Source organism: Magallana gigas, chromosome 6 (assembly GCF_963853765.1).
Source record: "Magallana gigas chromosome 6, xbMagGiga1.1, whole genome shotgun sequence".
Taxonomy (NCBI): domain Eukaryota; kingdom Metazoa; phylum Mollusca; class Bivalvia; order Ostreida; family Ostreidae; genus Magallana; species Magallana gigas.
The window spans coordinates 42,585,254-42,610,053 of record NC_088858.1 but is presented as its reverse complement, the minus strand read 5'-3'; the positions used below and the strand labels follow the sequence as shown (position 1 = coordinate 42,610,053).

General features: G+C 30.0%; 1 protein-coding gene across 1 annotated transcript; it reads left to right on the top strand.

Moving 5' to 3' along the window:
- The first annotated feature begins 4,806 nt into the window (after positions 1 to 4,806).
- LOC105319481 (allene oxide synthase-lipoxygenase protein) lies at positions 4,807 to 23,094 on the top strand. The gene is given in 16 exon segments (XM_066088282.1): positions 4,807 to 4,925; positions 5,134 to 5,610; positions 5,714 to 5,758; positions 7,085 to 7,222; positions 8,817 to 8,914; positions 10,468 to 10,600; positions 10,951 to 11,046; positions 11,192 to 11,288; positions 11,611 to 11,728; positions 11,973 to 12,065; positions 17,909 to 17,969; positions 18,226 to 18,337; positions 18,666 to 18,757; positions 18,854 to 19,030; positions 19,294 to 19,457; positions 21,902 to 23,094. Coding segments are annotated over 15 exon segments (2,001 nt in total). The 5' UTR covers positions 4,807 to 4,925; positions 5,134 to 5,148; the 3' UTR covers positions 22,017 to 23,094.
- The last annotated feature ends 1,706 nt before the right edge of the window (positions 23,095 to 24,800 follow it).

The following is a 24,800-nucleotide window of genomic DNA, read 5'->3' as shown; positions in this document are numbered from 1 at the left end:
GTGAGTTTACTTGCCATTATATTAAATACCCGCATTACGTGCAATTAAATGACGGTACATAACGTGTCCCGGTTTTAATCAGTACAGCACCACGTGTTCTTCGTAAAAAATACTTTGTATTTTAGCGTTATAAACAAGAACACATCGTGCTCTCAACGAATATTTATATATTCATAAGAACACAACATGCTCTTAATTGAATGTTTACATATTAATAAGAACACTTCGTGCTCTCAATAATTTGATAAGCAAGCTTAGACTTTTTCTTAAAATACTTTAAATGGAACGACGTCCTCATGTTCGCCAAAATAAAAATGAGAGATATTGTTTACAGTGGGAGTATTTATAATACTTTATTTAATAATATATATAATTTATATAATATGATAATATAACGTCACCATGTGTTTTGACTTTTTAACTTTTAAAATTGATATTAGCTAGGAAATAATGCTACTTGATACTCTGATGCAGAAGGCTGGAGGAAAATATTGCTGTGAGTGCCTCATGAACCTTTACACCTTTCCTATTCCAAAAAAGAATTGTTTTCATTGATCGATCGACAGCAAAGTTCTGTGGAATAACAATGGGTTGACTATTTTTAAACAATAGATACTGATGATCTTAAAGTTTGTTTTTTTGTAGGTGTAGAGCGACGAGTTTCATCACTTGATGGACGATGCGTCATAAAGAATGTAGATTGCTAACACATGTACACATGTAAAAAAGGATACAAGTAGCCCCCTTCTGACCGCGATCAAAATCCCGCTTTTAAATTCGCTTTTCTTGAATATTAAGGTATCCCGCGCGTCACGTTTCAATTTCATTGCGCACGTGATCATTATATTAAATATGAGTATGATTTTATTTATCTACTCAGCACAGAAAGATTATTTGATAATTACACAACGTTATTGAAAAAAAAAACCCATTTGAAGTCAATATACAAATACTTTTCGGGGACACTATATTTTCGTGCAGAAGGGTTTTTAGACGATAATGACAAAAATAAAAGTAGTTTTATGAAATTTCAATATACTTTTCTTTTTATTATACTTTATTATTAACACTTATTTTAAACCTTTGATACGTTTGGAATATATTACTGCATATATGAGCTACGTCGCAGATATGCGAGTTTATATCCACGTCGCATAGATTTACATGGTATATTTAATTCCGGAAAGATTTGGTCCATTTAGTTTATCCTGGGAATAGTAAGATTATACAAGTTGGTTTCATAGGTAAAATCTTTCGATTCTTTCTTTTTAGAAATTTCATGGTAAGGTTGTAAAAATGTAAGCTCTTACAAATTCAATAGCCACATAAATAATGTTTTCTGTACTTCAGAGTTTGTATCTTTTTGCGACAATCTGAGAAAATCTAAAGGTTCTATGTTACATGTACAAAATAAAATTTTCAGAGAGTAATAGACTTTAGGGATATATAGAAAAAAGTCTATAATTTTTGTAGCCGGTGATTGGTAGACTTTAACCATAAACACCCTCTTTTTAAAATTTACATCACTGACATCCAATGACATGACTTTGTCATGTCAAATAGTACTAAATACGTAATTATGCAAACTGAATTATTTTTATAAAAGTCTTGATAATCAAAAACCTTTTATTTCAAATAAAATTGTAACTATTGAATTAATTGTTTATCTGAAGTGAAAAAAGTTACGACAAAGCAGCTTCATTCAGCTTGGTAATCGCACTATTCAATCTGATCATTGTGTATAATTGTAAATAATATTTGATGAAAATATTTGCTTAATTTATGAATAAAACAAATGGAAACTAATCGGGCTAAAATTGTATTTTAGGTGCAAAAAACTTCAAATTAAGTATGCTATAACGAAGAGAAATGAATACTTTTTCAAACCAACTTTTTCCTTGTATCTTTTAAATACGTCTTGTCTAATATAAATTTCAATGATATGCTTCACATAAAATTCTTGATAAAATAAAATTGAGGGGTAAAACCTTAAGTTTTCGATCCTTAATCATTTCTTTTTGAATTAAATTTTGACTGTGCAATAATGACTTTGTTTTAAATGGTTAATGTGTTTATAATGAATTCCCTTTTAATCTTCTTTACCAATATGTGTATCGTAAATAACATAAAAAATACTATTTAAGAAAAAAATTATTATTATTATTATAATCATTATTATTATTAAGCATTTTTTCATAAATTATAAAATAGAAAAAAATCTGTTTTATACCCAGATCCCGATATTTATAAACCATACAATATTGAAATTGCGTTCATGCATGTATACAACACATCCGCCTTTGATATAATACCTCCTTTATATAATCAAAATATTATATAAAATTTACACTTAATTCCTGTATATATATCCTCTCATGAATCCTGTCACATAATAAACGGCTACTGAGTTCCTTTATTATCTAACCACATGTATCCGTGAATTGCATCCTAATTCAATATAAGATATAAGATTGATACTCAAAGTACATTTAGGTCATAAATTAGAAATATTGTCGAAAATCTGATTAAAAAATATATATATATACTTTAACTTATATAATTATCGGCCGTGTCTTTTGAAAACCACGGAAACAAAATATAGTTCGAACTTAAGGATGTTAGAATTCTATGCTGAATATTGAAAATGAACAATTGATTTGGCACAGGCAGATATGTTTATTGCTTATAGATGGTATCAAAACACTTCGATATTACAATTTGGTATTTGTGTTATTACTCACAAGTTATATGTAGTAAAGTTATGTAATTATATTGTATTAAATCAAACGTGTCGCGATCTATTTCAGATTTAATTACTTTTTTATAATGAAACAGTATGTTGCCTGTCCCATGTTATATAGTTTAATGGTCACAAGCCATATTTCATAAATGAATAATTTTTTTTTGTTATTGCAGGATTGCAAAACTTTTTGAATTACTTTATAGGCAGATGTTGCATATTAGTAAGAAAAGCGTGATAGGCTTTTTCGTGCGTGTGACTTACTTGATGACATAGTTGTTTGTAATGCCAATTGATATAAATTATTCAATCGGTATTACATCATTTATATATAAATAGCAAATACATTCAATCTTGCAGTAAATTGGATTTCATACATTTTTGCACACTTTCTGCATTTATATTATTTTTTGTGTCGGAATTCCTGAATTGATAACATTAAGGAATTGTCTAAATAATGCAGCGATTACCCCAGTTTATTATAATTTAGGTATGCATGGATATAAAACATCACGAATACATAGTTATTAAATATAGGTTTACTCATTTAAATTATCTGATTTTTTTTTACTTACAGGGTGATGTTATTGAAGGACGGTGTTTAAAGAATTTTTCATTATTGTTAAGGTATATGTCTCTCTGCTATTTTTTTTATAAATCATTAAAAATTGTAATCCTTATCAAGTCAAAACAATAAATCAATCATTAATTAAATATTAAATATCGATCAGCGATTGGTTTGTTGATAAAATAGAAGTGCTTAACCTAAAGAGCGGAGTTGCGTCTGTTTTTCCGATCATACGATGGATTCGACCTGGTGTCGCTTTCTACGTAGGAAAATATGATACATTTTTACCTCAGTTTGATCCAAGACTCGATCAGAGAAATGCAGAACTTCAAGAAAAAAGACAACTGTATGAATATGAGGAGAAGATTTTTGGTCTGTCTGTACAGGTAACCTAAGAAGATTATTCATTCATTATCTTTTTTATCTTTAACAAAAAAAAACTACAAGTGATTTATGATTTTTAATATTCTGTTCATTTGTTAAATGCAGGTTAAAAAGGTTCCAGAAGATGAGGAGTTCTCTATCTGTAAAAAGGTAAAAAGAATATTTTGACAGTTTTTGTATCATGTTTTTTGAAATCACACCATTGTTAAAAACTCATTAACGGTTGTGAAATCATACCTTTGTGTTGGAATTCCTGAATTGATAACATTAAGGAATTGTCTAAATAATGCAGCGATTACCCCAGTTTATTATAATTTAGGTATGCATGGATATAAAACATCACGAATACATAGTTATTAAATATAGGTTTACTCATTTAAATTATCTGATTTTTTTTTACTTACAGGGTGATGTTATTGAAGGACGGTGTTTAAAGAATTTTTCATTATTGTTAAGGTATATGTCTCTCTGCTATTTTTTTTATAAATCATTAAAAATTGTAATCCTTATCAAGTCAAAACAATAAATCAATCATTAATTAAATATTAAATATCGATTGTAATTTTTTAAAAAAAATACTCTTTAGTGATAATTAGGTCATTTAGTTTGTTCAGGTTGAGTGTAAAAGTAAATAAACGAGGTAGTGTAATATGCATGGTCGTTAATTATATTTAACACAAAACATAAAAACCTTCTCACCTACAAAAGCACAAAGTTGTTTTATTATTTCGGCTAGTTGGTTCAAAATAACTCAATATTTCCTTTAATAAAGTAAAAATTGTTAAAGTGCCAAAGTGGTACATGTATGTATACTCATTTGCCCTAAAATTAAATAGATCGTTAAAAAACATAATGCAGCTCATGCACATTATATTGCATTAACTTCAAAATTTACTCTTTTTTACATCTAAACTTTTTTTCATGTGTCTTTACACTTGTTTTCTCAAAATTGATCAAAAGCAAAACAAAAACAAAAAACAAAAAGAAACAATTAAAATCTTATTCCTAATTATAAGAAGTTCATTTTGGATTTTGCCTTAACAGCAGTAATGCTAGTTAAAATTACAGACGACCGTTATCTAAGGAAAACCATCACGGCAACGCGGATGAAACCTCATGGTATTAAGTACATATTCATTTTCGGTCGAACAAAATAGTGTTTGAGAACATGTACATTTACTTACGAACAGAATTATACCAACAAAACAATTGAGTATTTGGCTTTTAAATAGGGTAAGATACAATTACTCTATTTTGAACATGCATTTTTTTTTTCATTATTAATTGATATTGACGAAGTTTTTGAAAAATTGTTGAATTTAACACACTCTATTTAATAATGACATTTTATTTACAATAGCTAGAAATTGTGTTGATCAAAATCAATTTTTTGCATTCAACAGCTTACACGATGTTAGTTCTAATATAAATTTATATTTAGAAAACATTTTTAAAAATGCCTTATTACGAGTTGAGAGTAACGACTGGGGGCAAGACAGGTGCCGGCACAGACTGCAACTGTGATATAGTACTTCTAGGTAAAAATGGAGAGCCCACGAAAACTGCGAAATTAGATAACTGGTCGAGTAATGATTTTGAGCGTGCCCAGGTGGATATCTTTAAGTTCAAAGATGATGTAGATATACCCGAAGTAACCGAGATCAAGTTACGAAGAGACCAGGCAGGGTTGTTCAGCGATTGGTTTGTTGATAAAATAGAAGTGCTTAACCTAAAGAGCGGAGTTGCGTCTGTTTTTCCGATCATACGATGGATTCGACCTGGTGTCGCTTTCTACGTAGGAAAATATGATACATTTTTACCTCAGTTTGATCCAAGACTCGATCAGAGAAATGCAGAACTTCAAGAAAAAAGACAACTGTATGAATATGAGGAGAAGATTTTTGGTCTGTCTGTACAGGTAACCTAAGAAGATTATTCATTCATTATCTTTTTTATCTTTAACAAAAAAAAACTACAAGTGATTTATGATTTTTAATTTTCTGTTCATTTGTTAAATGCAGGTTAAAAAGGTTCCAGAAGATGAGGAGTTCTCTATCTGTAAAAAGGTAAAAAGAATATTTTGACAGTTTTTGTATCATGTTTTTTGAAATCACACCATTGTTAAAAACTCATTAACGGTTGTGAAATCATACCTTTTTGAGACATATTAAGTACGAGTTTTGGAATAAAGATGAAGACATTACCTACAGTTACATTTGTCAATAAGAGCTACATGTGCATGTTGAATGCAACGACTTTCATTAAGGGAATTGATGTTAACCATCATTTAGATGCTGGTCTACCTTTGTTGATGATTTTCATCTGTTAGCAGGATATATAGACAAACAATTGATAAGTCTGTTATTTGTAAACGTAAATCAACCAACCCCATACATGGACACAAATTACTTAATTAATGTAAAATTGCAGACTGAGTGATGATTATCATATTAATGCGTTATTTAGGTTTTTTTAAACTTATGAAAAATTCAATGGCACTGATCTGTCAACACACTTAAATTCCTGAATAGACCTTATACTTTTTCGATGCCAGGTTGTACAGTTCTAAGACGAAAACCTCATTTCTTGAATTCCCTTTGTATCAAAACTATAATAGAAACCCGTGAAATATTCATTAATGAATTATAAGCCAGAAATCAGACGAAATCCATACTTTTCCTAAATGTTAAAAACACTTCATAGGTACTTATTATAAATATAATCATTCCCCGACAGTAATTAGCACTTTATTATATTTATTATGCTTTTTTATTACTTTTCTTTATATAATTACCAGCATTTGAACGTATACATACCTTATTATTGACATTTAAGCGATGTTTTTATTTCGTATAATTATGCAAACCCATCTTGACCAAAACATTACGTCATTTGCATAATTGATAAAATATATTAGAAAATACAATACAAATTTAATTTATAGTGTTATCATAGAGATACATTTAATTTTACACTGGAAAATGAAATATTTAGTGTTAGGGTTGCTTCATACATATGAATGTAAATTTGAATAAATTGTTTCATTTTAAAGTTAAGTCTAATTCAAAAGATTTGCGCAAAAACAATATGATAAGTGGTGCTCTATGGATTGATTCATTAAAATTTAAAGCAGACATTGCATAAAACTTCATTTAAGTTATAAAAATATTTGATATCAAAATTGTTTTTTAATTTTTAGTCACTTTTTTGATAGAAAAAATTTATTCAGTTTAAATGATCATGAGGTCCGCTGAGCATTCAATATTTGAAATTATAAATAAAAATGCATACATTTTGCACCTGTTAAATCGCTTCTATAAAAACGGTACAATACAATTATGCGATCCTTGAGTAATATTCAAATCAAATTTTGCATCTGTTTATTGAAATAGTGGGACATTTATGAAAGAAATGCCATATTGATCGCTGGAAAAACAGTTGAAATGATCTTAGGTGGTGGATCATGGAATTCGAAAGACTTAGAAGACTTGAAAAACACTGTTTCTTGCCAAATGTTTGGACAGCCAAAGGTATGGATAGATAGATAGATAGATAAAAAGATAGACATATAGATAGATAGATAGATAGATAGATAGATAGATAGATAGATAGATAGATAGATAGATAGATAGATAGTATAATTTATGTCAAGGATTGCATGGACTGACGTCAATTCGTGGTAGCAAAACCTTCAATGGAATAATTATATTGTGTTCCTAAAATAATGAACATATTGTTTTATATTATTGTATTATAAAGGGTTATTTTTGGGATTTGATTTTAATCAACTTTCCTATGCAGTTACCCCGGCAAACCGAAAGTGAAACAGTGTTTGGACCTAAGCACAAATCATCACCACTGACAAGACTTAGTTCTCGGAAATAATCGATAAATTTACTGTAATGAATTCTGAAGCATTGTTTTTCAAGGAAACTTATTTTTTGATACCTTGAAAATAGTTAGATTTTAAATGGTAGGAAACAATTTAGACATTTTTTGTGGTGGTACATGTATGTATTCCTACGCAAGAGTTAACTATAGTATCGTTCAACCAGACGATCGGTGGTTTCCGTAAATCTTCGACAAGCAGAGAATTTCTCTTACTTGTCGGAGATTAACGAAGACAGCCGAGCGTCTGGTTGAACGAAGATAGGGTTCAATACTACTTGGATCCATAAAATTTTTCAGAAATATTTCGATTACTGATACATACGTTGATGGAATTATTAGTATCTTTAAATATTACAAGACATGATTCAAATGGGGTTTTCTCGAAAAAAATTTCGGAAGAGTCCGAGTATTCATATTATAAAAAGTGTGCGTAAATCAGAAACATATAAGAAACCACTTGCCATGCAAAATACAGTAAAACTCGGTTATAGCGAAGTCCTAGGGACCAATGGATTTACTTCCGTTATATCCGTAATTTGTTGTATCCGTAATACGAATTCGTAATAATAACTATAGCGAATTCACTATATACATGTTTTCTTTCATCAGACTTTAATTTTTGCTAATTGAGGCTTAGAATAAAAATACGTTTCTTTGATACCTTTAATAATCGGACTGTAAGTAGAAAAATTTATATGAAAGATAAATAAATTCAAACTAAATGGTTTAATGACAGTGCAAACTGTTTTAAACTGTAACGAAATTCGTTATAAAAGTGTTAGATTTCTTTATTATTTACCTCTGCGGGACTCAAAATCAGTTCGCTATATCCGCAAATTCGTTCTATTCAAATTCGTTATAACCATAAAATTTTGCAAAGATTTGTTGAATTTTTTACCGGGGACTCAAAAACACTTCGCTATATCCGAGAATTCGCTATATCCGTGTTCGTAATAAACGAGTTTTACTGTAACATTATCACTGGCGTTGATTCTAAAATAAATAATAATCGATAAAATCAACTCCCGTCAGTACTTCAGTACTTTTGATTTTCCAGTCTATTTAATTTATCTACCTAGGTACATGTAGATACGGATAATGAAGATGGATGTATTGCAGAAAAATCCTAGCATAACTTTTGTAGCGAGACCTACATGAGAAAAATAAAGATAAGATTTTGAAGGATAAGTAATCTTGCATTAATGTTTTGTATGATTCATATCTTCATAATAGGATATGCATGATTGGGAAAGTGATGAACACTTTGGTTGGCAACGATTAAATAGCGTCAACCCAAACTTGATTCGTCTTTGCACAAAAATACCGAGCAAGTAAGATTTTCCATAATATATTATACCTGATATGTATCTTTTGATATATTAGTTGCATTAATATATTTTGTAAAAATATTTTAATGATAATAAATAATATTTAAGTTTATATTGTATTTAAAAAAGTAGTCAATTTTATGTCTTAATGACTCTCCCATATATCAGTTGATATTGCATTTTGATTACCTGAGCTGAAAACTCGAGTGATTTTTTTTATTGCTTTTTGCCCGGCGTCCGTCTTCTCTCTGTCCGTCTGTCCCTCTCTAAATTTTTTTTCATTTTGGACTTCTTCTCAAGAACCATTAAGAATTCATAAAAATAAATTGTTGCTATTTGTCAAAAATCTTCTTCTCAAAAGACATTTTACTAGAAAAGCTGTATCTGTAGTGGAAGGAAATGTAGATGCAAGTGTGTTCAAATCCTGATCTCCTGGAATAGGGTAGGAGCAAAATGGGAAATAACATTTTTACATAGGAATATATCTGAAAGGAGAATACTTCAGAAATCTTTTTTGCCAAAACCTATATATATATATATATATATATATATATATATATATATATATATATATATATATATATATATATATATATATATCTATCTATCTATCTATCTATCTATCTATCTATCTATCTATCTGCTATTGTTAAATATAATAAAAAGAACAATGCTCTGTAAAAGGGAATCAATGTTCAACATTAAAATATCTTGAAAAAAAATAGTCTGACATGATCTATTCTTCTTCAATCTTCAGATATGTGGTATCATAATTACTTATTACCCATTATGCCGATTTTATTATGGCTTTTGTCGCTCAGAAGAGGGATGTGGTCAATTGGCCTCTTGTTAACTTACACGTAAATTTGATTTGAAATACTAACATGTAACTCTAGCCTTCATTGTTTCTTCTAAACTGAACTATTTTCTTGGCTCAGTCCAAAAAGTTCATCATTGCAGCGTACATTAAGCCTTTTTGGACTTTTTATTTTATTTTTATTTTCAAATAAACAATGTTTTAATTAGGTTTTAAACAGAGGGAATTTGAATTTCATGCAACAGAAATATAAAATTTTAATAATTCTAATGTTAAACAAACGTTAGGTATTCTAAGTTGTTCTAAAAGTGAAACAGAAACTAAAAAAGATTATTCTTTAAAAACAAATATTTTACAGTTACTCTGTTTGTCTTAAGAATTAACTATTTCACTATATTAAAGAAATGTTCAAAAGAAATAATGCTTAGAACTGTATTAGCTTGAATTTCTTAGGGCTGTGTACAGAAATGTGTAGGTACACTTATTTGCTTTTTATTTTTGTCTTTTTTAGAAACATTTAAAATCATCACATTTTTTGGGGGAAAGTCAATGCAAGTCAATTCGATTTTATGAATGTAAATATAACCATTGAATATATATAAAGCAAAAATATGTAAATGCGATATTTTTTTTCTCTAAAAATAATGGTAAAATAGCAATTTTTCATAAAAGCAATATAGTTGGAAATTGCTTAATTCATTAATAGGACTTAAATATACAAGTATGGTATGCTTACCAGGTTTGGGGTGACCGATGAAAATTTAAAACCCTTTCTCGAAGGATTAACCATATCTCTAGCCATCTCAAAGAAACGATTATTCATCGTTGATTTTGAGATCCTTGATGGAATAACCTGCTTAGAGGAGTATATAGTAAGTTAATATATTAAGAAGAGACTTGATTCAATATTCTAAATAGCATGACTTCCTAGATAATATTTATGTAAAGAAAGAAGTTGTTTTTTGATATGTTGGTTGCTAAGAAATAGCACAGCACTACAATTTTTAATATACGTTTGAAAAAAAATAAAATGAATATACGAGGGTTAATTTCTATTTTACTGATATGAAAAAGCATAGTAACAGAAATCTTGAAATAGTAATCTAGCCAAACATGCTAAGCTCAACAAGTATTCAATAGATTAGATTTATTCGATATAACATGAAAAGGAATGTCATTAGGAATTTTTAAAACATTGTTTTTCCTTTCACTCTCAATTTAGTGTCCTGCTCCAATTGCTTTGTTCTTTGTTAACAATAATGGACATTTAGTACCTGTAGCAATACAACTGTTTCAACAGAAAGGTTCAGACAACCCGGTGAGTCTAAAGATATGTTTTACACATTATAACGAAATAATATGAACTTATATAAATTATTTTCGATTTTCAATGGATTATTTTGTATACAAATGTATGTATCTTAACCTAAGATTAATCTTTCTTTTTTTTTTTTTTTTTTTAGGTTTTTTTACCAAGTGATCCAAAAAATACCTGGCAAATCGTCAAAATGTGGTACAATGTGGCTGATTCGAACTACCATCAAGCTATCACACACCTGGGTAGGAAATGCGAATCGAGAATTGAACCCGAAAATGCATATAGAATAAAACAAAAAAAAAATGCTGTTTTATGGTTTCCACTAATTAAATGTTGTAAAGCCAGGGATCGATGTTTAAAATTTGTAATTTATAATTACTGAACCTATGAAGCAGAAGTAAAGTGAACATAAACCGTGAAACGTAGAGTAAAATTATATGTTTTAAGACAAAAGAATTAATTGATTTTTTCTTATCTATTTTATGTATTTCTAGTTTTGTAAAAAAAAAGAACAAAAATGACAATTTAAAAAAGAATCTTTCAAAACTTTCTCTCCTCTTGAAGGTAACACACACTTTCTCATGGAGGGAATCTGCATTGCGGCCAATAGATGTCTTTCTCCGTCACATCTAATGTTTAAGTTGATGGCTCCTCATTTTCTTCACATCATTGCCATAAACAAGTGCGAGTGTTCCAAATTGTTTCATCATAAAAACAAATCCTCAATATGAAGTGACAGCGAAAAAAATAAAGCAATCCTGATCAATAAAGATTCATCATTTTAACTCAGACTTAACACAGACTTTAACTTAAACTTAGGAGCGCTTATGTTTTTACATAGGAAATATTATTCAAACCCTTCTTATCTTCTGTGAAATAGCGTTAGTTGAATTAATGCATTTATCTAATTTTCGACGCTTTTGTAGTCTTGGTCTTGGCTTTTTGGTTTCACCTGGAGGATGGATTGATAAAACAATGGCCATTGGAAACATGGGTGTCTTTGAGCTAGCAGCAAAGGGGTGAGCACTTTTAAATAAATGTTCATGGGAATAACATGAAATGACTTCATGGGTTTTAGTATTTTCAAGTTTTATACATATGTTAACAGAATTTTTAAATCTTTAGAAGAAATATAATTGATGGTTAAATACCAACAAAATTGAACAGAAAAGTCCAAGGGCAATTTCTTTGGGTTATTTTTTTCTTAATAAAGAATATTTTTTGGTAAGTGGGCTTTTCTTAATATCTATTTACCGCCAATCATATAGTGCTAAGCTTTCCTGTGTAAAAGCAAATTAAATCAAAATTATAGCACAAATAAACGCAATCCTGTTGCTCAAAACTTCTAAACTTTGCAAATGAAAGCAAAATTTTTGTATAAAATAACGGTTAAACATGTAATATAGTGCATATTCAAAAAACATTGCAATGTTGATTGATATTTATCAAAATTGCAATAATAGATAGATAAAGAAATAGATAAAAAAAAAATGAACGCAAATTGTAAGATATTTGATTCAGGTAACATTGATTTTGATACAATATGATAAAGACAGATAGAAAATGCTCAATCCTATAGGTACCTTATCCTACCTCCATCTTTTAAGAGGCCCGTGCTGCTCTGCTTTGAATTTGTATATCATTTTATTGATTTTTGAGATGGTTGACAGTTTGTTATTGTCTTGTCATTTTTTCCTAGGCATTCTATTAATTAGTGACGTGTGCATACCGTTTTATTGATATTGCAATATGTGCAAGAGTTTTATTGATATTGCAATATGTGCAAGAGCTTCAAAATTTAAACCAAAAAAAAAAATCTTTAATGAATTAAACACGATATGATTAATGTATACATGTAGATGCAATGATGTTTAATTAATGCGTGTATCAACAGATATCAAAAATGTTTCTTTTTTTTAGAAGTAAATTTAAACTGTTTTATTAGCGAGTGAGTGTTTAGTTTTAAGCAAGAAAATTTTGAATTACCAACGTGGTATATGTCCCACCTATGCTATTTATGCTATGCATCTAATGTATCTACCCCCCCCCCCCCCCCCCCCGCTTACACCAATTTATAATAATGATACTTCGTGCCTGGTGCGTAACGTCACGAAAATAATTGAAAGACGGTCCGTATCAATTATTTAAGGTTTGTTTTTAATTTAAGTATGATACGAATATCTTTATTGCATATAATTAAGATTACGATTTTCTGTAATTTTTTTTAATATAAAACGGGAACCCGACTATCGTTCGTTAAAAGTCTGATTATTCGTTTTTGCTATCTGATATCCGAGTAAAATTGATATCCCTGATTATAAAATACCTGATATAATGGTAAAGTGTTTCAAGTATTCCATCCTTGCCAGTCAAATGCTGATTTAAAATATTTACTCAGCATTAAGCCTCCAAAATTTGATATTTAATAGATACCTCATATGAAGGTATCGTAGAGTTTTTTCCAGTCAAATATTTTTTAAAATGCAATAAAAATTTTAGATTTGTGCAATTTTAATTTTTTTCAATTTGTTGTCAATCATTCTTATTTTTCATGATTTAAAACTTAAATCAATTTTTTTTTTGATTTCAGAGGTATTGTATCTAAAAGTCTGATGCAAGTACATGTATACATTTTAAATTTTTTCTTGTTAATAAAACAAACATCAATTAACTCAAAGTCTCTTATTTATAAACTGTTAACCACAAGGCGGATAGTCTTTATATAGCCTTGTTAGCTATTATAAGGACGAAAAAAAATCGCATCCACAGCTACTGAGGCAACTACAGTGATAATTCATATATGTTGATAAAATATACACCGTGAAGTAAAGACAAACCTAAAGAAATATTTTAGCTTTATAAATTGACATACTTGGTAATTTGTCGTATCTTTCTTTACTTGTGCTCTCCTCTTTGAACAGTTTTGTCCGATTTTAGAGATGTCTCATCCATCCAATCAGCTTAGAAATGAGCCTATTTCGTATTTTTGATTGTCTGTGAATAATTTTAAAAACAATTATATATACTCGTATTTTCAACAAATGCCTGAAATCGGTATGTCTGATATATCTTACCACAAACTAAGATGAAGAGCGTATAATATTTGGCTGGTTGGCTGAGTGCATGTTATATATAGTAAATGATAAAATTATTAGCAGTTTGATACACTGATTTTGATTTGTTTCATCATTTTGGAGTTCTTTTTAAACATTAAGAATAATTGAATCTCTGTTAATATTGATCTGTTGTTATGGATACTGCACTAATATAATTGTTCTAAAATATGATTCACAAATATGAGGTAGGAAATCTCAGTTACAGAAGTTGTTCTTAATATATCATGCTTGTACTTAGTTTTTTTTAGAACTAGCTGTGTATATAACAGAAGGTGCGATTAAAATTTCAGTTTGAGACCCCTTACATAGGACAATATGCCGATAAAATAATGTGTTAAAATGACATACTTACTATAAAATATCAATTTTACTTACATTTGTTTATTTTGTACTTAATTACATGTGCCTGTAAATTTTTTTCGTGATTTTCAATTTTGTGATAATAAAAAAGGGGTAAAAAATTAGCTTTTACATGTCAATGTTACAAAAATGATAAAATTTCTAGCGTATTTCAAACACACGGGTCTAAATAATACATTGCATACTGCAATTTTATACTTTCATTACAAATTAATGCATAAAATATCAATTTCAAAGCTTTGCTCTGTGTCCCATTGGTTAAATGTTAAGTAAAATGCAAATCGGTGGACAAAACGTGACTCAACACCATCCAAAGAGACAAATAGATGAAAAAATATATTTCATGTCATCTCTTCTATTGAATATCAATATTTCATGTTCCTGGATCATTTTTTTTAAATCTTGAATAATTTGAAGTGATAACTAATACTTACTTTAAACACACGTAAAGTAAAGTTATTTATCTGAATTGTTTTTCCTCTTGTTAATTTTTATTTTTCATTTTTACAGTATTTACACGTATTTCTAAAATTTGTGTTATTGTTTTGAAATATACATAAAAAATAAATTTTAATCTTCAAAAGTGTGGTTATCTGAAGAAAAACACTTCATAATACAAACAGACATTCATTATCAATAATTTTTTTTGTTTCACATCGATATATACACCTTACAGATAAACAAAAATATTATTAAAATGTTTAAAATTGATAAATGAATCGCGAATTTTTTAAAGTTATTTCAGTTTGTATATATTTGGTCATTTTTCAGTCATTGATCTTTGACCTTTATAATTTTAAATTTTGACCAAAGATATTTCTACGACCAAGTGAAAAGTATTACTAGTTATATAATAGTGTTGTGTTGTGCATGTACTATGCCTAAATAGTAGTCAGGGTTTGATACATAGTGCACGAGCCGGAGGCGAGTGCACTATGTATCAAACCCTGACTACTATTTAGGCATAGTACATGCACAACACAACACTATTGTTATTATTATGCCGACTATTGAATATACTGACGTGCTTTGCTATCAGTAGCTGTGACGTTCGAGTGTTGACAAGTCGCTAAAAATAATCACTTGAAAAGCAAGCGTTTGTTGTTGGTTTTTTTTTTCAAATCAATCAATTGATTTGATTCTTTATTTAATCAACAAGTTGTTATACCGAGCGCAGCGAGAGGCGGGCGAAGCCCGCCTCGCGAAGCGAGGATTAATGGTAACACGTATATATAAGAAAATCAGTGGAAAATGAAAGTTGAATCAGGGGTACTATGGCCAAAAAAAATTTCTTCCAGCCCTGGGCGCCGCCATATTGGCAGCCATTTTGTTTTTAAAAAGGTAGTTCGATCATTGATTGACTGGTACTTATCGATGTTTATTGCCCCTAAACTCGATGTAATAAGTTCCAGTGTTTTGATAGACGGTAATTTGAATTAAAAGAAATTAAAAAGAAAACCAGATTAGTTTCAGTAGTGCTTCAATCAAGAAACACGACTTGTTCTATGTATGTCTTATCAAATTATCAGATGGAAAATAAAAACATTAACGTCAAGGAACTGATCTTTTAGATACTTGATAAGATATTTAATTTGATTACAGCGGCATTCATATGAATTTAATTGATGAACAATGAAAGAAGAAATAAAAAAAATTCGGAATCACGTAACTCTCTTCGGCTATTTCCGAAGACAAAACTTGAACGTTTTACGTCTGAAATATGACGTCATAATGTAGACTGATCACGCGACGTATAGTTTAATTTTGACGAATGATTTGAGTAGGCAACCATGCAGGCGGATTCTACTGTGTGCGTTTTAAATAGATTTTATTGTACAAAAGTGTTAAATCTGCGCTCGGTCCAACGGTCACACCGTTTACATATTACAATAAAAAGTCAACAAAGGTTTATGTTTTTTTCAAGATATGAGAGACGTTTGGCCTTACCGAGAAAACTCGAAATGTTTAGCAGACGAAATCTCATTGAATTTTTTTCTTGTACATTCTTTATCAAGCGTCATTTAAAAAAGCGTTTTTGTGATTCTCATGTAGAATTTCTTTGAAAAATGTTGAATCAATTTGTTCAAAAGTTTATAAGAAACTTAAACTTTTAAATTACCGCCAATAATGAAGTGTTTTTGGAAAAATGAATAATTTTAATTGCTTGATGTCAGTCGTGTATATCTACGTTTTATATATATAAATACCGTTAGATATAATAACGGCGAATATAGCATAGAGGTAACGTGTTGGGCTTCAAGCTGGAATGATTTTAGCGTCGTGAGTTCGAATCCCGCTGTCGGCGCTCGAAAGATTTTCGTTGAAAATGTTTGCCGTGCTCTATTTCGGCATAGTATGCTTACGCTATATAAATCCTTTGATACTATGCGAAAATAGATGAGTATTGAATATATAGTGACAAACTGACAGAAGGCATAATAATACTTGATATTATATCTTTCCAAAAAAGTACAAATTAGCCGTGAGGTAGGGTGGTACATTAAAATCAAATTTTTGATGGTAGTGTCACTCCACTAACAGCTTGATATTCGATAGATAATTAGAGTTGAATTTTTTTATCGGTTCGCACGATATGAACTCTCCTGCATATTTTTAACTTCGATTTCGATCTTATCTTAAATGATGGTTTAATTACCAATATTTCTCTATATTTTCCCTCGAACTGAAATGTCGCACTCTCATTAGTTTAAACATAAAACGCGAACGGATATATATCTATGCCGTCTGATGGGGATTTTTATTCGGCAATGTGGCTAACACCACGCCTACTCATCTCCACATTTCATAATTTGATACAGAAACAGCGTTCCGCAGGTTCTTATAATATTTGGATTTGTTGCCCCTTGAAATAGCTTTTAAATAAGAGTAGTTGGCCTTTGAATCACATTGCAGGATGCTGCATCTAATTTTAAAAGTGAGAATGATAATTTTGGAGAGTTAGAGTGTGTTAAATACGGTGAGATATAAGGCCACTTTTAACTGTTTCATTGATTTTTTAAGATTATCGCTTCTTGTAAATTGAATCTTACTTGATAACCCTCGGGGAAACGAAAGTCTTAATAGGTTTGCTATCGACTGACTACGATAATATATCGGGTTGATCAATCTTACAGACGACTTGGCTTAGCCTGGCCGCCTATGAAATTGATTAACCACGGTTCATTTCCGTAGTCAGTCAGTAACAGACCTATTAAGTAAGATAATACTTTTTATACGTTATCAAAAGTCAAAACATACACTATTCAACTAAACGCTTAATTTTGACTAAATGATTGATGTTTTTCTTTTTAGGATAAGTATTAATCTATGATTTTTTTAATTGAAAGTATGTATAGCTAAATTTAAAAAATATATTTTAAATAAAGAGCAAGATCTTGGCGAATGGACTGTGATGGACGATATCCATAATTTTTGAAGAGCAGAGGGGTTTGGAATTTATTTGTTTTCCCTATAATTTAGCGGAATTATCTGTTTATGTAAGCTGAGCTTTTTTGGTCAAATTTTTTTTTGCATCCGTCTCTATTAAAAAAATGGATAAACAGATTGGTTGCTTTACAATTTTTAGTCATCAACTAGCCAGTCAAATCAAAACGATCACAAAAACTTCTTTTTGAAAGAATCATGTTTGTTAAATCTAGGACATACACATGTACATGATTTTGTTTTCATTCTACTTTACTAGCTTTATTGCAAAGATGGATCCATACTTCCGATGTTTTACCAACGAGACGATATGATGGCCTTGTACGACGCCATTAATAACTATGTTACAAAATACGTCAACCTATACTATGGTAAGGATATAAATTCACAACAGCTCTTGATACCGATTCAAAAGTTATACACCGAACACTGACCAGTTGTCTCGCTTTTTCTAATCTCAAAAGAAGAGATATAAAATCATAGTACAATACTGCAAACATTACTATTTCACTGACCTTTTGTTTCGTGTGCATGATTTTAATTCATTTTCATACTTTTTTAAAAATGCATATTCTAACATGTACGACATCGTTTAAATTAAACAATTACATTGTCATTAAAAATACATCTTATGATATAATTAAATATATAATATAAGGACAGGAAGAACAAATCAATGTTTGTTGAATCTTATTATAGACTCAAGTCAGAAAATTGAATCTGATGTGGAAATTCAGAATTTTGGACAAGAACTTGTCAAGGGAAAATCGAAAGGAGGATGTGGGCTAGTAGTAAGTTTTGTTGCCAAAATATTCAGTTTGCTAATGTAATTAAGTGTGTTTCTATTTTCTTAATTTTTGTTCTAAGGTATCTTCAATTTTTCACAGGGTGTACCTTTTAAGGACGAAAAATTCAGCACACCTGATCAGCTAATCTTAGTCTTCACGTGTGCAATTTTCACCAGCAGCGTAGTGCATGCAGCAGCAAACTTCTCGCAATATGATGTCTATGGATTTCCTCCAAACTATCCTCTTAAACTTAAAGGAGCTCCACCAAAGAATAAAGTAAGTAGAAATCTCATTTTGAAAAGTAAATTTCATCCAGTATTTTCAATGAAGTGGTGCTCAAAGCACTGCAGCGTGTATAATTTATTTTTATCATAATAGCAATCCCGCTTTATGTTATAAAGTTTATTATAAATAAAAAAAACATTTAAAAACATTTTGATAAATAATTACTTTATATACCAAAAATCTGTAAGTCAAAACACAGTGAATAATATCAAGGTAAATTAATTCATTCTTTTCTAAACTCAATCTGTAATTAGGACCAAATGAAAGAAGAAGACATCATAAAATGCCTAGCAGATAAGTCCTCGATTCTAGACACCATGGTCATTACAACAATTCTTAGTGAAAGAACTAACAATGCTTTGGGAGACTTTGAAGTTACCTATACGTATGATCCAGCTGCTGTGGATATTGTAGAGGAGTATGAATATTCATTACTCCACTATGTTTCAGATTTCTATCCACCATAGTATCGCAACCGGTCTTTCTGTAAATTGAACAATAAGTTAAAGATTTGCAAAACTATGACACTATTTCAAGTTGCAGACCCTTAAACGTACTACTACACCACACGCTCGCTAAACGGTTCACACGAAACGCTGAACGGTTTACACGAAACGCTGCACGTTTTGCCCAAAACGCTAAACGATTTACACGAAACGACAAACGATTTACACGAAACGCTGAACGGTTTACACGAAACGATTCTCGCACGAAACGATTTGCTCGCTTTTCACACGCTTTGGACCCGTTTTAATCCTGATCGATTTTCTTTTCCTCGGTCCTCCCGTACATACATGTAAAACCACAGGGAAAAAAATCGATTTAACAAAAAAAGTTGTCATTACTATTTCGGATTTTTTTTCCTAGAAGTAATTCAACATTGTATTGGAAAGAACAAAAAATGAAAATGATCGAAATTTTTGACTCAATATCCGTATACATAACCAGCGCCCCATATAACGGCGTACAGTGTATCTATCATAATCGATTTGAATTCATTGACATGCATATAGATTCCCATAATAATTAACTGCATGTGTACTTTGATGACAAATCCATGTACATGTGTGTTAATGACTTCTACGACTTATTGTTTTCCATTAACAGTGTTTAAATAATTAAAATAAATACTTGTAGAAATATTTTTAATCGGGATTCCAAGGAATTTACTTTCCGCATTTCATTGAGATGAACAGTAGATTTTTTCTATGTTTACATTCAATTTTGTTCAAACAATTGTTAAATTTTCTATCATTTAAATTTTGGGCCTCATCAAATACTGATTTTGACTACATTGAATTCATTAAATTTCTACTGGCTATTGACAAAAAAAGGAGACGCATAACCATCCAATGAAAACAAATACACAGGTTCAGCCAGGTGCAGGTCTTATCCGATGTTTGAGGTTTGGTGTGCTGGTTGAACACAGCCAAGCAGTCTCAGTGAGAGTTACCGATGTAAAAAATTTAAAAAAAATACATGTTTATCAAGACATGATCGTGTACATTGTAAGTAAAAGTTGATTTAGGTTTGTTCCTATAGAAGTCATGTCTTGCTAACTGTATTTAATATTTTTTATGTATGGCGAATTTATATTGTACCAGTGCTGAAACATCGTATAAAAATAATATACATGTACTCTGTAACTAGTCTTCTTTTAATACAGGTACCTTTCTTTTGTTTGTTAAAAATTAGTTCAATTTTGTAAAAAAGATAAGTACATGTATATAATTTCTTCTAGATTTTTTTTAATGAGAATACATACAAAAGAGTTTTGCCAATCATAAACAGTAAAGAGTTTAAAGAAATGTAAAACACAGGCTTCATTTTGAAACAATTTAATTTTCAGGGAGTTCCAAATGAAATCTGATGAAAGTTTCACACGGTTCTCGCACGCTTTGCTCGAAACGATTTACGCGCTTTACCCCAAACGCTGCACGCTTTGGCCGAAACGCTAAACGGTTTACACAAAACACTTCACGATTCACACGAAACGCTAAACGGTTTACACGAAACGTTTCTCGCACAAAAGTCGCAAGCTTTTTTGGTGTAGTAGTATGCTTCAGGGTCTGTACTTTTTGATGACCACATGACAGTGTTTTTCCAGTGATTTATCAAATACATTTGTTGTTTTGTTGCTTGCATGTTAATCTATAGTAATAAATCACAGCAAACAAATTGAGGTTGTATTAAAAGCCTGTGCTACCCAATATAAATTTAACGTTTTGACATATGGCAGTGTTGCCTACATTTTGGTAATACAATCCTCGTAATATTGTTCAGTCGAAATGCATCTCAGCTTATTTCCTTGAAGGTTAGTTAAGAAATTATTAAGCATCTAATATTATATCTTTATAATAAAATATAAATCCTTGAAAACTTACCAGAAAATAAATCAGAACATTCAATTAATGTGACAGTTTTCTTCTTTATGACATCATTTGATCACTTTTGGTAAATTGAAAAACTTGCCTTTGTCCAGTGACTTTGAAAAGCCGCATACTAATCGCAACGTCATTTTGTAGCGCACAATAGCTCCTTCAGTTTAAACCCAAACGAACGGAAAATATAAGGTGTTTCTATAAGAAGCCAACATTTACACAATCTTTGAATTCCTGATATATTTTGTGAACATAATTTTGGATAATGGGTAACAAAATGTCAAAAGATTTCTCTCGAAGAAAGACGCGTGAAATTAAAGCAAAAAATATTCAAATCAAATTAGGGAAATATTGTTTTGGTTTACACAATCCCCCTTCTAAGGAGTATATAGAAGTGAACATATGTCAATAAAAAAGTGTGTTAATCTTCCTTCATATTTTTAATTGATGTCTATTTCAAAATCTTTAAATCCTTTTTCAGGTTTAAAAAAGAACTGCAGGACATTAAAACTAACATTCAACAAAGAAATGAGAAGTTAGAACGAGGATATGATTACCTATTGCCGACAGAAATCCCAAATTCAATCAGTATCTAGTGGTAGCCGAATGCATGAACAAACCAAGTAGACATTCTGAAATAAATTTATGAAAAAAAACTTCCTTGAAAAAAAAGTGGCATTTAATTACGCATGACAATTCATAATCAAGTAATTACGCACACTTATTATCACAAAAACATTTCCCATCCTGTTTCAAGTATTTTCTTTAAACAAAATTAATGTTAACCTTTTACTAAAGAAGTGACAGGCAGTCATTTATGAAATAAAAATTCAGATGCGTTAAATCAATAAAGTAAATGCCTTCTTATAAAGCTGGACCTAATTATTTTAATATCTAGAAATGTATCACTGTTTGTTCTCGATTTTTCTAAATCGAGAATATAATGACCATTTCTATAATAAAATAAAATTTTCTCATATATTTAATGTTCAATAAAACAGAACCATCTTGAAAGTGTATTAAAAATACGAACATTAGTGTGATCTCAAAAAATTATATTTCCATTTTATTTCTCTAATAAATAATATTTGTTCATAATTGTTGATGTGTGCTATCAAAATTAAAAAAAAAAGCATGTGTTTTGTTGATTAAAATTTTGTTTGCTTATATTCCTTTTATATTACTTTTAATTGTAAAACCTGATTGGTCCAATTTTCTATAAAAAATTTCAATTACTTTAGAACATGTAAATAGTGTGCAGTTATTGTTTTAGAGGATGAAAAACACTTTTTAATACGTTTTGAATTGTATAGTGATTTTCGTTTTGATCTATTTGCACAGTCCAAAAACATTGAAGTAAATTTTGAAGATTTTGTTCAAGTTGTATTTTTTAATGAGTAACTCAAATGTACAAGATATTTTAGCCAAAACACTTATTCATTGTATATACGAAGGAAACATGCAGAAGCATAATTTTGCTTAATGTGTATTTTTTATGCCAAGGGGCATAACATGACCTATTTTAAGTGTCTCATGTGTGTTTTAAGGCAGGATGCCAATATTTCATACATTGTATCTATAAGCAATTTTACTTGTAATATTAATTTTGGCATGTGACACTTAAATAAACAGTCACTTACTTACCTTCGTCCTTATCTACTTTAAAACGCTGGTTTTGTTTAATACATGTACAATGTATAAAAATAGACATTGCAGTAACTTTCCAGCTCAAGTAAGCCATAATTCAACAGGAAAATAATAACACAAATTTGATTACAAAACAAACTGCCGCCAAATTTCGCCACGTATAACGTTAACAATTCGTCATCCGACATCGAGGCGGGTATGATTATGTTTCGACTTTTACATTTGCTAGAAATGAAAGAAAATGATATTTTAAATCTGTCTGACTTTTTTTTCACTAATCGTCCTGAAGATTGATTGATTGCAATCATCTAATAAATGCATAATATTCATAATTATATGTGGGTTTAATAAACCAAATGAATTGCTATGCAGGACAAAACCAAACGGTTTCCTTTTCTTAACACGGCCATGATGCATTTGCTTTGAGATTTAATTTTTACTTCCTGGCAATTTTTCTATCCAATATCCACTATCGTTATATAAGCTGTTTGTGTTTATGTTTTAATGATATTAGGTTTTGTGATTGGGCCCCCTAAAAAAGCGTATTATATGTTTTACAATTAGTTGGTCAAGGTTTAAGAAATATTGTATATCATAATTTCGTGATTTCCCAACTGACCTGATATTATACATGTATGTTAAAGGGACAGTACAGCTGAAAACACACGTGTGAATAACTTCAGGTTTTACCCACTGTAGCGTTAGGAAATTAGAAATAACGTTGATTGTGACGGTTGAGGTAAATAAAAAACCCTTTTACATACCTAATGAATGTAACAATGTAATTAAGAGTATCCAGTAATTTAAGGGTCGTACACACCGGGATAATCTTATATCGTTTATTTGTACGTCGTTGATATTGATTGACAGTACTTGACACGTGCTGAAAACTACAAGATCTTTGCTCGACTACACTCATCATGGTATACGAGGTAAAGGAGACTCTCTAAACGAAATACATCATCACTTTCTTGATCATTTATAAATAGTGGAACAATTTTCAGTTCATTTTAATATGTACAGACATATATGTCAATTAATTTTTTCATTATCATACTTTCATTAGAGACATATTAGTATATACGTCCCCGTTTTCATCTACAAACATGTTCAGGAGAATCTTTGCGAGCCTTGCATGTGTTTTGTTGACAGTAAATCCGCATGTGTAATAGTATAGAAGGCTGAACCCCGTAACACGGCGTGATGTAAATATTTATGGGTTTTCGTAATTATAAAAGTATCACACTCCTTTATGTTCTTGGATCAAGAATTTCTTGAGAATTATATCATTGAAATCTGTACACAAAACATACTTGAAAAATACAAAGATAATGGAAGGTCAGTGTTCATCCCTCTGAGTCATTGCCAATTCAATTTGACCTTTTTGCACCTAAAATACGATTTCAGTCTGATTAAGATTTGTTGTCAGTATTTTTTATCAAGCAAACTTTTTTTTCTTGAAATATTGTTTTAGTTATACACAATGGTCACACTGAATACAGGGATTACGAACAAAATTTGGACGAAGCTGTGTTGTGTGACCTCTTTGCACTTAAAGTAGACAATTTCTATATTAGTTACAATTTAATTTGAAATTAAAACATTTGAATATCAAGAATTTTATAAGATAAATCCATTTTTGCCTAGATATGCAGTCAGTATTATTTTGACCTAAAAAAAAAACTATGGGGTCATTGATGTCAAATTTAAATAAAATATAGAGCTTCAAAGGT